The sequence below is a fragment of the Salvelinus namaycush genome, chromosome 42, assembly GCF_016432855.1.
Source record: "Salvelinus namaycush isolate Seneca chromosome 42, SaNama_1.0, whole genome shotgun sequence".
In the NCBI taxonomy this organism is placed as follows: domain Eukaryota; kingdom Metazoa; phylum Chordata; class Actinopteri; order Salmoniformes; family Salmonidae; genus Salvelinus; species Salvelinus namaycush.
In genome coordinates, this window is record NC_052348.1 from 12,843,106 (window position 1) to 12,858,456 (window position 15,351).

The 15,351-nt window shown below is 44.6% G+C and overlaps 1 protein-coding gene across 1 annotated transcript in view; it reads left to right on the forward strand.

Annotated features, from left to right (window-relative positions):
* Nucleotides 1–2,991: 2,991 nt before the first annotated feature.
* Nucleotides 2,992–15,351, forward strand: part of znf827 (zinc finger protein 827) — a 100,106-nt gene continuing 87,746 nt past the window's right edge. Inside the window, exon 1 of the mRNA XM_038982018.1 lies at nt 2,992–3,292. Coding sequence (XP_038837946.1) covers nt 3,250–3,292 — 43 coding nt within the window. The 5' untranslated portion in view covers nt 2,992–3,249. The remainder of the gene's footprint in view (nt 3,293–15,351) is intronic.

Sequence of the window (15,351 nt, forward strand, 5' to 3'; positions counted from 1 at the left end):
ATATTATGATATATTATTGTATAGGAGGAAGGATATTAGCTGTGACAGGTGTGATGAGGCCTCCCTGTTCGATTTGTATTGAGTTTAGGCACTATTTAATATTTATGTATGTATGTAAATTCATGGGCAGTACTGACTGCGGCCTAGGCGTGGCAAATGTGTTTTGTGCCCATCGATAGATTCCCAAGTAATTAGAAAAGTGATTATGAATAACACTTACACTAATGAAGTTTAAAAGCCACTTTTGATTGATTCACTTTCCCTACTCTGTTGTTATTCTAACGTAGACATTTGACATAGATTGCGGAACCGTTGATAGAGCACGATGTCAGAGCTTTGACCTTTAGGTGCAACCCTGAGTGAGGTCATGCTGGCGTTGCCATGGCTACTATCAGCGGATTGTCTTGTTGCCAGCATTACCTCAGCGGCCTGGCATTGTTGGGGTCAGAGAACAGACTGTGACCTCGCCATGGTGACAAACCTCTACCCAGAGAACAAAAACATGACTGCGGCCCGCCACACTCTCTCTCTTCCTCTCTGTATCTCTCTCTCTTCCTCTCTGTATCTCTCTTTGAGTTGACATAGTTTATTGTGTCAAATGATCTGGATGAATATGTCATTGTCAAAGAAGGCTTAGTTTCACTTGTTCATCAGGAGTATCATCTGTAAACTTTGTAATCACAACTTTCACAGATGTCTAACAGATTGCCTGATAAGATATAGGCTAAAGGCTACTAAAGTATATTTCATGTTTTATGGTGTAGATATAAAGTATGTTTTGATGTTTTAATATGTAATTACATGCAGTATAGTCTCAACAGCAGGAAAAGAAACAATCTGGCTTCAGACTGACTGTACAGTATGTAAATATAGAGAATGAATAGGATGGAAGCAACAGTGAACATTTAACCCCTCGTTTCCAACTATGCTGTGACCATGCTGGTTGTGGGTGGAGGGAGAGGTGGGCAGTCAACACCTGGTCCCCTGTTATGAGTGCTCAGTTCCTGGTGCAGGTGAGGCACACACCCCAGCTGTCCACACACACACACACAGATATTCAGTACATGCCTGCGCCTGTACTGGTGTCAGACACCCTATGGTTTAGTCCCTTTCAACACAACACAGGAGTGGAGAGGCTGGAGGTACACTAGAGTTCAACCTACTGCCATGCACATGCACTATGTACTGTGAATTATCACTAACCTTGGATTTCCTCAACAGAATCTTTTATACAATAACACACGTTTCCATATGTGACGTTCGGCCTATACACACACTGCATGGCAGATAGGGCAGCAGGTAGCCTAGCAGTTAGAGCGTTTGAGCTAGTAACGGAAAGGTCGCTGGTTTGAATACCCGAGGTGACAAGGTGACAAATCTGCCGATGTGCCCTTGAGCAAGGCACTTAACCCTAATTTTCTTCAGGTCTGACCGTACTACCAAGGCTGAACCTGTAAAACAACACATTTCACTGCACTTATTCGGTGTATTTGACAATAAAAAAGATTTTTACAAAATACATTTTCACAATAGAATATACTCATTCCTTAGGCCTCTTTCTTGTAGTTCTAATGTGGTCATGTGACTCGCATGAGTTCTCCACATATGTCTACTGATTACTGTTACTTGACTAGGACTTGTCCCGCTTCTCTCTGGACCTTTATGATAGATAATAGACATTTTAATCATGTTATGCTCTTTCCTAATTAGAAAAATGCAAAGTGGCCGTGTCACCTGTGGACATGATACAGGCAGTCCAGCCAGGAGGGCTAATTTGGGCTTCTGCTAATTGCCACGGTAACGAGCCTCCTGCGCCTCTCATAATCTGCATCTCAAATGGCACCCTGTTTCCTATAGAGTGCACTACTTTTTGACCAGAGCCATATGAGCCCTATTGGCTCTGGTCAAAAGTAGTGCACTCTATAGGGAATAGGGTGCCATTTAGGACTATTCTCTCAGAGGGAGGAGGTGGCAAGGGATGGAGGGATGGCAGGATGGAGGGATGAAGACACAGCTCTCCTCACACACCGAGAGGTGTGAAAGAATGTGCCGGGCCAAGTGAACACAGCCTGCAGGAGTCCAGCAGCAGGAAGAGAGACGGGACAGGCTGCGCTGTGAAAAACTCAACCCAACGCCACCACCGCGAGGGAGAGCAATGGAGATTTCGATTTTCAACGTTGTTATTAAATGTATATGATATGACCCAACGTGGAAATGCAACAAATGAAGGGTAAAACATGTAGTAATTTAGATGACATGATTTACAGAGGGATACGTTGGGGGTGAACTCAACTCTTAGGTAAACGCCATTGCTGTTACATGTACAATGAGACACAAAACACAACGTGGAAATGCAATAAAGTGTTGTTTTCTACTTTAGCTAATTCTTATTTTTTTCCACAGAGGAGAGTTACACTATTGTTGAGACCAGGGGAAGTTAGAGCAGCAGTTATTTACAGTTCATGTGACATACGGCATTGAAAAAAATAAAAACAATAGCAAGAAATGAAATGTGTGCATCTGTAGCCTAATGAATATGGAGGTTATGCAAGTGTGAAAATGAAAGGGTTCATTTCAAATGTATGTTCCATGCAAATTAATCATAATTATTTATTTGGGGAAACTGGGGATTTCCATTGGGCTTCTGAATTACTATTCAATCCATAATTTCATCAATTCAGGAAATGTACATTTCCCATTTTGAAAATATATTTATAATGTATGTGTAATATAAATAAAAAATGAAATGCAATCAATATGAAAAATACTGTACTGATACTGTATTTCAGTATCTTTGCCTTATTTATTATTTATAGAAGTTATCAAATAAATGTTAAAAAATATGTAGGGGTTTTGCAGTCAGCAATACACCCTGTAAGCTTGGGGGCACCTTGTCCGTTTCTACGCTGCTATCGCGGGCGAGCTCCTCTAGAGCGTGTGTGCGAGCTAGTGTGTGTGAGCGTGTGTGTGTCTGCTCTGCTGTTGCTGCCCTTTGATCCCTGCATTAGTGTTAGTTAGGGGCTCGGAGACACACTTACACAGAGAGCAGCCATAGTCAAGACACGGCAACAACAACAGCACAGAACCCTCCTCCTCCCGTGGTCCTATACCCAACAATACACTTTAAACCGCGAGGACAAGCCAGGTATACAGTTCCTGCCATCACTCTCGCCTACAATCTCAATGGGAAAAAACCTTTTTTCTTCTTATCCCTAAAACAAGGAGGAGAATGTGACAAAAAGGGGGAAAATGCCAAGGAGGAAGCAGGAGCAACCCAAACGCCTGCCTTCACGTAAGTCGTTTGCTGGTTTTGTGCAATTTTAATGGGTCTTCGTGTGTTTTGCGCAGTAGTTTAGGGTTAAAGAGGTGAAACAGACAAAGACACGGCGTAGGTTATTTCTCCTTTTTTAGGTCTGAGCAAGGCAGCCATGTTGTTGGCGATGAGTAACGTTAGCTAGCCAGCGAGTGCATGAGCTGTACGTGGCTTTAATCGAGTATAATCGATAAAGGTCCCCTTTCCCCTAAAGGTTGCGGTCAGATAGCTTGTGTATCGGTTGTATATGGTATAATGTCTGAGCGTTTTCGTTTATCTGTCGGTGCGAGCGAGTCTCTTTCGGGGGAGAAAGGGGAGGATCTGAGAATCTGGCCGCAATAAAATGAAGGGTCAGTCGGATCAGACAAGCCAGACTCGGGGCTAACCATGCCTCAGTGTTCCTAGTAATCGCGCTTTCTAGCAACGCTCGGTAGCTAACTTCAAATTTCTGTTAATATAAACGTCTAACTTTCTCTCTCACCACTCAAAACGGGTGTATTGGTTCCCTCGGTAGGCGCTCGCTCTGTTTTTACGTCGAGTTCTTGAAAGTCTGGAGATCATTTTTTTTTTGAAGCAGAGGTATTTTCTTCCGCCCAGTTCAGCGAGGTTCATGTCTGCATGCAGGCTATGTCAAAGCCATGGTCGGTCACCTGAAGTTCAGTTTTTTTTCCTTCCCTTTGCAGCCATTCATTGCAGACAGACTACGATCAATAACGCGGGCTAGAGACGCGAAATGGCACTTTCCCCATTTCTCGTTATGTCGTTACTCCGAATGTACATCAGAATGTGCGATTTTGGTATATATATTGTTCATTTGACCCTGTGTAGCTTGGATGTTTAGATTGTGCTTTTATCAGTCCAATAATGAAAAGCTGCAATGACACACTTCGGCCGCTAGAGGATGACTTCTAGGTAGAATGTGTGGATAAAATGATCACAGAGGAATTGGCTTAGTGTGGCAATTTCCCCTGCTGTAGTGCAATGTCCTGAAGACCTGCGTAAGAACATAGCTTAATGAGTTATATTGGTATGCAAATGTAATTAATCTCATAAATCAATGATGACTTAATGAATGTACCATAATGACACAGTGTAGTCTTTCGTAAATGTCAAACAATGCAACTGTTCAGTGCTATTACTAGCTGTGATCAAAAGGGGATTTGTATACTTTGTTGTATAAAGTATACAAAATGTGAAAACAGTGCAGTAAATATCAAATTAGCATTTGTAGTGCCATAGTGTGAGCTATTCGTGTCCTCTTTCCACGTGTGAGTATTTAGGCTACTACAAACGTCCACATATCCAGTCTCGGAGTCATAAAACATCCCCAAAATAAGACCGTTCTCTCCTCATCCACTGATACAGCGCTCAGGTGTTTGACCCAGAGTTGAACTTGGGAAATTGCGTCGGTTGGCTGGGTGAGAGCAGTAGTGAGAGAGTGATATTTGGACAGTAAGCTCTCACTCACATGTTACTGACGGCGAATGTACGTACCTACAAACGCCGCTGGAGTGGACGGAGCAGGTCATGCTCTGTAGCGTATAATGACATCAGTGGAGGCTGGTGGGAGGAGCTATAGGAGGACGGGCTCATTGTAATGGCTGCAATGGAATAAATAGAATGGTCAAACGTGGTTTCCAGATGTTTGATTCCAGCCATTACAATGAACCTGTCCTCCTATAGCACCTCCCGCCAGCCTCCACTGACTGACGCACCATACAGTACCCTGGGGCTCCAACTATTTAGTTCTATTATATGGGTTAGGTCACATGGCCCTCCATGAAATTAGTTTTACGAGTGTCTGTGGGTTTTCGCTCATCCTTTGTAGTTGATTAAGGAATGAAGGTCACTGATTAGTAAGGGACTCCCCTCACCTGGTTGTCTAGGTCTTCACCGAAAGGAAAAACCAAAAACCAGCAGACACTAGGCCCTCCATGGAATGAGTTTGACACCCCTGGATTAATTAATGTTATAAACATGTTACATCATGTAATAGCCTATTGTATGCATCAATTACAGGATTTCATATCTCAAAAAAGAGAAAGCCTTTTCTCTTTAAGAAGTTGTGGCCAATCTTTTACTTCTCCCCCTATTCAATCACAAAAATGATACAGGACAACCTTTTATTTATTTATTCTGTATAGGTTTTCCTCCCACACTGACTGGAAGTCAGTGCCACTTCACCTCATTGGCCGACTGTCTGTTTGTTTTCATTGTTCAGCTAACAACACCTACACCGATTGGTCACGTGCCAGAAACAAGCACAATATTGAAGTTCAGATGTCTGCATCTGTACTGAGGCCCTGTGGTGAAAAGAGCACGATTACACATTGCCTTTAAACTACTAAAGGTGCTTTATCTTAGCCCAGACACATGCAGGTCTAGATATTTGGGGTTGTGTACTCTGCTTTGTGATCTGTGCAGGCCAAGCGTCATGCTGTGTATATTAGCATACATGGCATGTGAGAGAGGGCACACACACGTACACACACATACTCTCAAGCTGGCCATGGAGGTCACAGTACAGTGCAGCGCCCTCACTCAGACAAGTAAACATGACCTTTGGCGCACAATGAAAACGGCCACTCGTTATGATTTTGGTACGCGCATGATTATCTATGTTGAATTCTGTTGGCCGATTACTTACTGTAAATATTGACGGTAAAATTATCACTTGGATAAAGCAAAGAGATTTTTACATGTAAAAGTAGTACCCTTTTATTTACGTGTAGATTATGCTGGAGGTCGGTTTTGAAATATTGTCAACGCAAGCAGCATTCTTTCAGGCCCAGAGGTTTCTAGGTCATTGGTCATACTTATGTTATGTCACCAAATATTAATTCTTAAACCTCTCTACTCTTGATAATTTCGCAACCATTCTGAATTAGCTAGGCTATAGGGCCTATCTCCTGAATAAATGTTGAAGTAGGCTTAAACTCAAGATATGGATACGAATTGTAAGCTAAAAATAAATGAGAGAGAGAGATACCCGATCATGAATGGCAAAAGGTCAGGGGCACTGGGAGAGCGAGAGAGGGAGACATTTTCTCCTCTCCCTGTCTCCTCCTCTGCTGGTTCCTCAGGTTATCTGCATTTGAAATGGAGGGATTTTAGCCCCTGCCTTTACCCGACCGACCGAGTGCTCTTCTGCTTTCCTCCTCACCACCAGCCAATGGCTGGGTGGTTCTGTACCTTACTGTAATGGCGGGTCACTGGCGCCCTTCCACTTTCTATGATTATAATGACCTTGGCGGGGCCGGGGCTTGAAAACATTGGATTAAGGGGAAAGGAAAATGAGGGGAGGTTTCCATTTTGCTCTTGGCATCAAATTTGTGGGGAATTTCTGCCAAGAATCCCCCTCCGCCACTTTCCACCCCCCACCACCCCTCAACTTGACGGGGCGCGGGCTCTCATGGACCGCGGTGTCTGCCGACTGGAGCTGAAGCGAATAATGATACACAGGCTTTCACTTAGAAATGAATTAAAGGGCAGGAGGAAGGTGGTGGGATGCCTCCTTCAGCATACGCTTACATAGAGCGGAGTTTGAGACCCGCCACGGTCAACACCATTCAGATTCAGTGGGTAGGCCTAAAACTGTCCCCATTCAGTCTCTCAGTGACTTGATGGAGAATTGAATGGATAGTAATTGGGAGGCCGCTACAGCGGTTGATCTTAAATGAAAGTTGGTGGGGTAAGTTAACTTTATAATGGGCGTGGTTCCAGAGAAGCTTCTGGGGTTTGATCAATACACATTTAAAATGTGTTGTTGCTTTCTGCATCAAACAGGTAGGCTGGCTGGCAATACCAAGGCCTGCAGGTATTGTCAGGATTCCAATGGGCATCCACTAAGGTTGGGTGGTATGCAGATTTTCATACTGTCATACCGTTTCTGTAGCAACCGTTACCGAGTCAAAATATATAGGCAGCTTATGGTAGAGCAAATTAACATTCAATTCTCTGGCAACAGCTCTAGTGGACATTCCTGCAGTCAGCATTCCAATTGCACGCTCCCACAAAATGTGAGACATCTGTGGCATTGTGTTGTATGACAAAACTGCACATTTTAAAGTTGTATTTTATTGTCCCCAGCACAAGGTGCACCTGTGTAATGATCATGTTGTTTAACCAGCTTCTTGATATGTCAGGTGGATGGATTATCTTGGGAAAGGAGAAATTCTCACTAACAGGGGTGTAAACAAATTTGTGCACAACATTTGAGAGAAATAAGCTTTTTGTGCACATGGAACTTTTCTTTAATTTTTATTTCAGCTCATGAACATCGGACCAACACATTACGCATTAATATTTTTGTTCAGTGCATATTTAACTTTCCGTTATAAACAGTGGCGTAGCATGCATCCCCCAACCCTCAAACATTAAAACAAATATATATTCTTAATTTTTTTTTAGGTATTGAAAATCATTCGGCGGTATTTCAAAATACCCCAGTGTACGGTATAAATGGTATATCGCCCAAGCCTAGCATCCACTGAGAATCCCTCCAATTCATTCAGAATGCTCTTTTGAATCAAGGTTGTCAATGAGGTGATACTTCATTTAATTTCCAATGCCCTGAGTAATTACAAAAACATGTCTGATAAGCAACTCGCTTCACAATAACTTCAGGGGGCTACTTGTGAGTAATTAACTCTGTTTTGGACACACTTTTCATCAAGTGTCAAACTCACTAGAGGTACTAAGCAGGTAATTTAAGATAGGATTTCTTTATGCCCAACAAAAGGGACTCAGGGAAGCATAATATGCAAATCTCCTAAAGTAATTATTTAGGGATGTCCATTGCCTTCCCCCATAATACTTATTCAGTTAGGCTTAATTAGAGCGGTTTCTTGACAAAGATCCAGGGATGACTTCCCCACCTGATTGTCGGCCATGACACTTGATCTGGTCCCTCTCGAACAACATCTTCAGCGTGCCCTCTGTACTTTACATTGACCTAATTTAACAGAACAAATGAAAGGTCCACTAGGAGGCCTAAAAATATATCACAAAGTTACCAGCAATCTGTTCCACACAGTACCTACCTGGTCTCAATCAACCCCCCCCCCCCCCCTCCTACTCCTCCGTGTGGAATGGAAGTGCCTTAGCCTTGGTAACGATTTTCTCCATGTTGACAAGCCACAACAGGGAGATGTACAGCTTCGGAGAGCAGCCCTTTGGCTAGGACGTAGCCCCGGCACTGAGTAATACCAATCTCACAGGAGTAGCACAGGCTCTCAGTTGGCCGCAGTTCATAAGGAACTGCGAACAGCTCGCTGGTGCAGCTGGGAAAGACAGAGGGGAAGAGAGAGGGAGAGTACTGGTGGTGGTGGAGGAGGTGGTGGGGAAGCTGCTAAGAGCTCTGGGCGGTTTTCTCTGTTGTACCACACAAAGTGCATCTAGGGCCCTGTAGGACAGGCCTTTAACAGGCGTGAGGGATGTAGAGATATAGAGAAGGAGAGAGAGGAGGGAGGTCTGGGGAGCAGGAAGCTCTAGTCGGCCAGTCGTGCCAGACTGCTGCCTCTGCTTCTAAACAGGGATGTGATTTATTATCGAGGCTCATTTCACTCTTAAAAGAGAGATGGAAATGACATCGCAGAGAATTAGAGAGGTCTCCTCAACTGTCTCTGAGAAGAAAGCCATAGCTGTAGGCGTGGGGATATTTCGGAGCATGTGGTACGCGTCTAACTGGTGCGTGAAATCAGAGGAGGGTTTTTGCTTAGGTTGGCATAGATTTTTCTTTCCTTTGGTGGTGAGGCCTTTTTAGTTTAGATAGTGGATACTGATTCGGTCACTGCGTTTGATGGCCCTTGCCAAGGGGCCAGTCTTGGTTGCCCTGTATAACCAAATAACTGCACTCCACTCTCTGTGTTTCCAGGTTTGAAATACATGGTCATTTTATGTAGCTCTACTGTCTTGATGTATGTTGTTGTTAGGGGGGCTTAAAATGGCTCTCGTCCAACACGCTGATCTTGGCGTCCTGGCGGAGAGCACTCTAGCACGGCGGAGTGCTAATGTCATGACCTCACTTCCTGTGTGGGTGGAAGAGAGGCCAGGAGGCCCCCACACTTGCCAGGCTCTTGTTAGCCTTTGGCAGCAGCAGCCAGGCAAACTCTGTCCCCTCTGGTCTGGAAGTCAGTACTAGGCTTAGGCAGTATCCAGATTTTCATACCATCGTACTGCTCTTCTGGCATCCTGGGATTTACGGTATCACGGCATAGCACACAAGGGGGGCGCTAAAAACGCAAAAATGCCCGTTGCGCATCTATTACCAGAATGCTCACAGAATTAGCACAAGTAATATCAAAGTCACATAGACGCTTTTAGCTGAATGCTAACAAGCGAAAATGGACAAACTAATTGCAAAGACAGGCAAATCCAGCTCATAAAGTTATCCAAGCACGCTACCAAATGTCATTTTCATTGAGTGGGTACAAGTGAAACTGAACAAGAAAAAGTTGTGATGCATGCTTATTTGAAGGAAGAGCAGCATGTGCACACAAAGCAGAGGGGAGGAGAAAAAACGGTACTAGGAAGCACAGAGAAAAAACAGCAGCTGAACAGATAACTCTGTACCGTTATAAGGTATCTGATGGCAAACATTTGGTAGTGAATTGCATACAAGCGTAACTTCCTCACCTCATTCATGTGCGCCACACAACAGAGGCAGTGTATAGACTTGACAGTTCGTGCAGCTTTAGTATTCTGATCGTAAAGTTCTGATCATGGAATTCCGAACACGTCATGTGTCTACACCTACATTTAAGTGTGTCCAGATTCCCTTTTCCCACGCTATATTCAAATGCCAGTATGCATTCTACAAATGGTGGAATAGGCCAAAAATGATAACGCAACAACTGATGGCAGTAGCTTACTACTGTAGCTAACTAGCCAGCTAACCTCTGTAGCTAGCCAGCAAGCAACGCTAAAGAGATTGCAAACGGGTTAGCATAACTCTAGCCAAACAAAAACGTTTTTTTGAAGATTAGCTGGCTAGCACTTGAGTCCAGCAAACACGTTCCACGCGTTTCCTCCTACGTTTATAATGAAAAGGTCCCCCTCGGTCCCAAAACAAAGTTTTCTGGAGACTTGTGGAAAGAGTGCTGATGACGTCGCCCACTGTATGCGCTTTCGGTAGCCTGACTGCGTCCGGACTGAGGAGAAATCTGTACACAATGCAGCCCTGACCAGCTCCTGAAGTGGTCAGACAGATCTGAACACAATCACACCACAAAGCCACTTTTGAGCATCTAGACCCATCTATTCAATGCGATCTTCGTATTCTGATAGCAGAAGTCGCATGTAAGTGTCAAGTGTGACACGACCAGAGACTCGCCGATGGATATCAAACGCTATGGACTCACCAGCTCCCACTTTCTCCCGTTGTGCTATTTACAAACACATGACAGGCTGAACTGTTCTGGGGAACTATGGTAAGCTTCATAATGTAAAATAATGTGACAGGTGAAATGAAGGACTCAATCTACTTTTTCTCCTAACGTAATTGCACTCCTAACGTATTTGACCGCAGGTATTAACTTAAAAAGTAGCTACAAATATTCACATTTATTTTTAAACTTCAAAGAAGCCATTTTGACGGTATTGAAAAACCATCCCGTGGCTTTTTCCAAATACCCGGGATATAGTATGTATGGTATAATGCCCAAGCCTAGTCAGTACCTCCTTCCACAACACTGTACTGTACAGTTACGTTGAGCAGTGAAGAGCGAGTCTGCCACACTAATGCATTTAACTAGCCAGGCTAACAGCTGTGTCTGGCTGCTTTGTGGGGGGTTTTGGGGCCTTGATTGGGGCCGTTTCATTGCCGCGGGGAGATTCAAAGTGCCAGGAACGAACGAGGCAGGACAGAGGGACCGAGGCAGTCAGGCCAGGCAGATGCAGAGTAGTGGAACCACACGGTATGTAAGGCTCTCAAGGGAAACAATATATCACATCCAGAGAGAGTGGAAGCGTTTGGCCGTGTTACAACAAAGCACCACTCCAGACCAGATAAGTTAAATTCATTGACGTGAAGTCATCTCTGTGAAAGCCATTGTCAGTGGCGGGCGGGGCGAGTGGAGGTTATTTACGACGCTGAAACGCAGGTGAGTACCTGGCGCTGATGATTCTGTGGCTGCCACGTGCGGAGAATGCCCTTCCATTTGGCACAATGCAGATGATGACTTCACCACGTCTTCTGAGTGAACCGCTGTGACCTTGAGGTAGAGAGGCTCAGGTTCTCTAGCGTTATCCCATTGTTGTCTAAACAAGGGCATTTTGCCGTCTGATTCGTCCTCATCGCGGTAACGAGATGAGTGCATTATTGAACGTCTAGTACTAGACGAGTATCACTCATCATGATGGCTCAGACATTCTAATTAGCCAGATATCTCGTCATCAAAAAATGAAGACAAATGCCTAATTCCTGAATTATCAGTGTGTTCTCAATGGACAAGTCAGTCAGTTGTTGGTTCAGATTGCTAGGGTTGCATCTGCAAATGCCACCCTATTCCCTACATGGGTCCTAGTCCAAGGTAGTGCACTATATAGGGAATAGGGTGGCATTTGGGACACAGCCTAGGTCATTAATCCCTGCACTCTACGGGGAGTGGTCAGCACCAGATGTATTGACACTTCCTACCAGAAGGTTTTCTAGATTAGCGACAAATCCTCCCCGAAAAAAAAAAAAATGCTTAAAAACCTAATTTGGCACGCACAGCCAGACTTTGTGTTCGTCAACTCTGGGCCAAAGGAAGCATCCCAGTAATCCCTCCCTCTTCTTTTTCCTCTCCTTCTGGTCCTTTGGCCAGGAACCGCCTCATCCTTTTTTGGCGGAAGTACATTTTAGTTGTTCTCATGTAGCATCTCTTGTGAGAGCCAGTGGATTGACCTTGATGACCCTCCCAGTCAGTGATGAGGTCTTCAGAAACAAGACCGCTCCAACCCACTGTACCCGGAGGGCTTAAGTGATGGTTGTCATAGCGATCGTTATGCCGCAGAGAACGGCCTCTCTCACGGGTGAAAGACAACGACAAGGCTTTGAATGCTGCAGCTTTCAGGTCACAACCTGGTTATGACGGATGTGGACGGAACCAGAAAAGGCTGGATGGATATGGATGCAGTGCACACAAGACAAACAACAGACGTACATCAATGTCTGGTCTGTATAGATTTCAGGTCAGGATTTGAGATCGACATTATCTGCCACGCAGGACATGTCTTTTATACCTTGAAAGCGAGAAAAGGCGAGATGGGTATTGGTCTGTGTTCCAAATGGCATCCAATACCCTTCATAGCCTACGGGCCCTGGCCAAAAGAAGTGCACTATGTAGGGAATAGGGTGTCATTTGAGATGTAGCCTAGGTGTGACGGGGAGCAGCGGCGGGCGAACAATGCCTCTTCATTCCCACTGGCTGCCCTGGCCAGGCGTTTTAACATGGAGATTGGAAACAGAAACAGCTCCCCCCCACCTCTTCCTCCCCTGGACCTGCATGCAAATGAAGGTTAGCCTCTCCTGCTGTGCCACTGCGATTCTTCCCTCTTTTTTTTCTCTCCCTTTTTCTAATGGACGCAAACTGGCTCTGGCTCCCCCCTCCTCCGCTATTCCTAGGGAAGAGGAAGAAGGGACCGGGACCAATCCTGATTAGTGTCCCTGTCCTGAGTGACAGGCTAGAATCCAAGCAGGCACTGCCTCAGGCGCCTCTGCCAAACTGTTGTCAACCCAATACCACCATAGAAAAAGCCATATTTTTTTCGATTCATTCGCCCCCCCCTCCCCCCCAGCTCTCTATCGCTCAGCTCTTCACTCCATGCTCACTCGCTCTCTCAAACACACAGACACACATAGTGCCTCTCTCTCACACGGTCTCTTACACCCACAGTCAGTAACACACACAGTTTCTCTTTCTCACACACTTTCTCACAACCACCCACCATCTCTCTCTTTCCCTCTTTCTCTCTCTCTGGGGGTGATTGGCTGCTGTAGTGGGACTGGTCGACCGTGTTCTTGTGCCAGTGGGCTCAGTGTGATTTACGCTGGCTGGCTGGAGGACCCCCCCCCCCCCCCCGTCTCATACCGTATGGCCCATACACACACTGCGCTCTGCTCTCTCACTCCTCTATGTGTCTAAGTGGGCAGCCTGCCCCTCAGTGTGTGTGCCAGAATGTGACGTACTAGTGGTGCTAGCTATGTTAGCGTCATTGCTACTTAGCGTAAGCCCACCTCTTAGGGTCGTCACTAGCTACTACAGCCACAAAGTCATAATTATGGCTAAACCCTGCCTATTTCTACAATATGATTTTAAACCTAACCTTAACCACACTGCTAACCTTACGCCTAGCCCTGACCTTAAATGAAGACCAAAAAGCTCATGTTTGTTTTCATGAAATTATACAGCCAATTTTGACTTTGTGGCTGTGGTAACTAGTGACAGCCACCTCTTAGTTCTTGACATCAGTCCTCCTGTTGTTTTACCATTAACAGGGCTGTATCTGTTCTGTTCTGGAACAGTGTTGTGTCGTGGCGCACATATCTACTACAGGAAAGTCTTGACAAATTACCTTCAAAGTCATGATACCAAATTTATGGGATGGATGCTGGCAAGGTTCCCCTTTAGTAATTATTTATAGTCCTACATTTGAGTGTAATGAAGCGTTCACATACTGTACATAGGAACTCTACAGCAATATCGTACTGTAGCCTAAATGTAGGGTTTACTATATTTATTTGGCACAGTGAGTGAGCTGTACTTAGGGCTGTTACGGTGACCGTATTAACGCCACACCGGCAGTCATGAGTCATAATCGCAGTCAAATTCCACATAACCGTCGAGTCACGAGAATCTGCTCTTATGCACTCTGGTCGTGCGTTGGTAGTACCCAACTCACTAACGATCAGGTTGCTAATCAAATCAAATTGTATTTGTCACATGCGCCATTTACGATAGTGAAATGCTTACTTACAAGCAATGCAGTTTTAAACTTCTTATGGCTGCAATCCCGTTAACGGGATGATATGACAACAGCCAGTGAAAGTGCAGGGCGCCAAATTCAAACAACAGAAATCTCATAATTAAAATTCCTCAAACATACATGTGTTTTATACCATTTTAAATGTAATCTTGTTGTTAATCGCACCAAAGTGTCCGATTTCAAATAGGCTTTACAGCGACAGCACCACAAACGATTATGTTAGGTCACTGCAAAATCACAGAAAAACACAGCCATTTTCCCAGCCAAAGACAGGAGTCACAAAAAGCAGAAATAGAGATAAAATGAATCACTAACCTTTGATGATCTTCATCAGATGACACTCATAGGACTTCATGTTACACAATACATATGTTTTGTTCGATAAAGTTCATATTTATATCCAAAAATCTCAGTTTACATTGGCGCCATGTTCAGAAATGCCTCCAAAATATCCGGAGAAATTGCAGAGAGCCACGTCAAATAACATAAATACTCATCATAAACTTTGATGAAAGATACATGTTTTACATAGAATTAAAGATACACTTGTTCTTAATGCAACCGCTGTGTGAGATTTCAAAAAGCTTTACGGCAAAAGCACAATATTCAATAATCTTCTGGTACTCAGTACTCTATTGTCCATCCATCAGGTCCTAATGGCCTGCTACTCAGAGCTCTACTGTCCCAACATCAGGTCCTAATGGTCTGGTACTCAGGACTCTATTGTCCCTCCATCAGGTCCTAATGGTCTGGTACTCAGAGCTCTACTGTCCCTCCATCAGGTCCTAATGGCCTGCTACTCAGAGCTCTACTGTCCCTCCATCAGGTCCTAATGGTCTGGTACTCAGGACTCTATTGTCCCTCCATCAGGTCATCATGGTCTGGTACTCAGGACTCTATTGTCCCTCCATCAGGTCCTAATGGCCTGGTACTCAGGACTCTATTGTCCCTCCATCAGGTCCTAATGGCCTGCTAGTTTATGCATATGCCTATATATGACCTGTCGCGCAGAGAGAGGCTGCTTGCTTCTCAAACAGTTGATGCGAGGTGTGAAATAATCAAATCCAAAG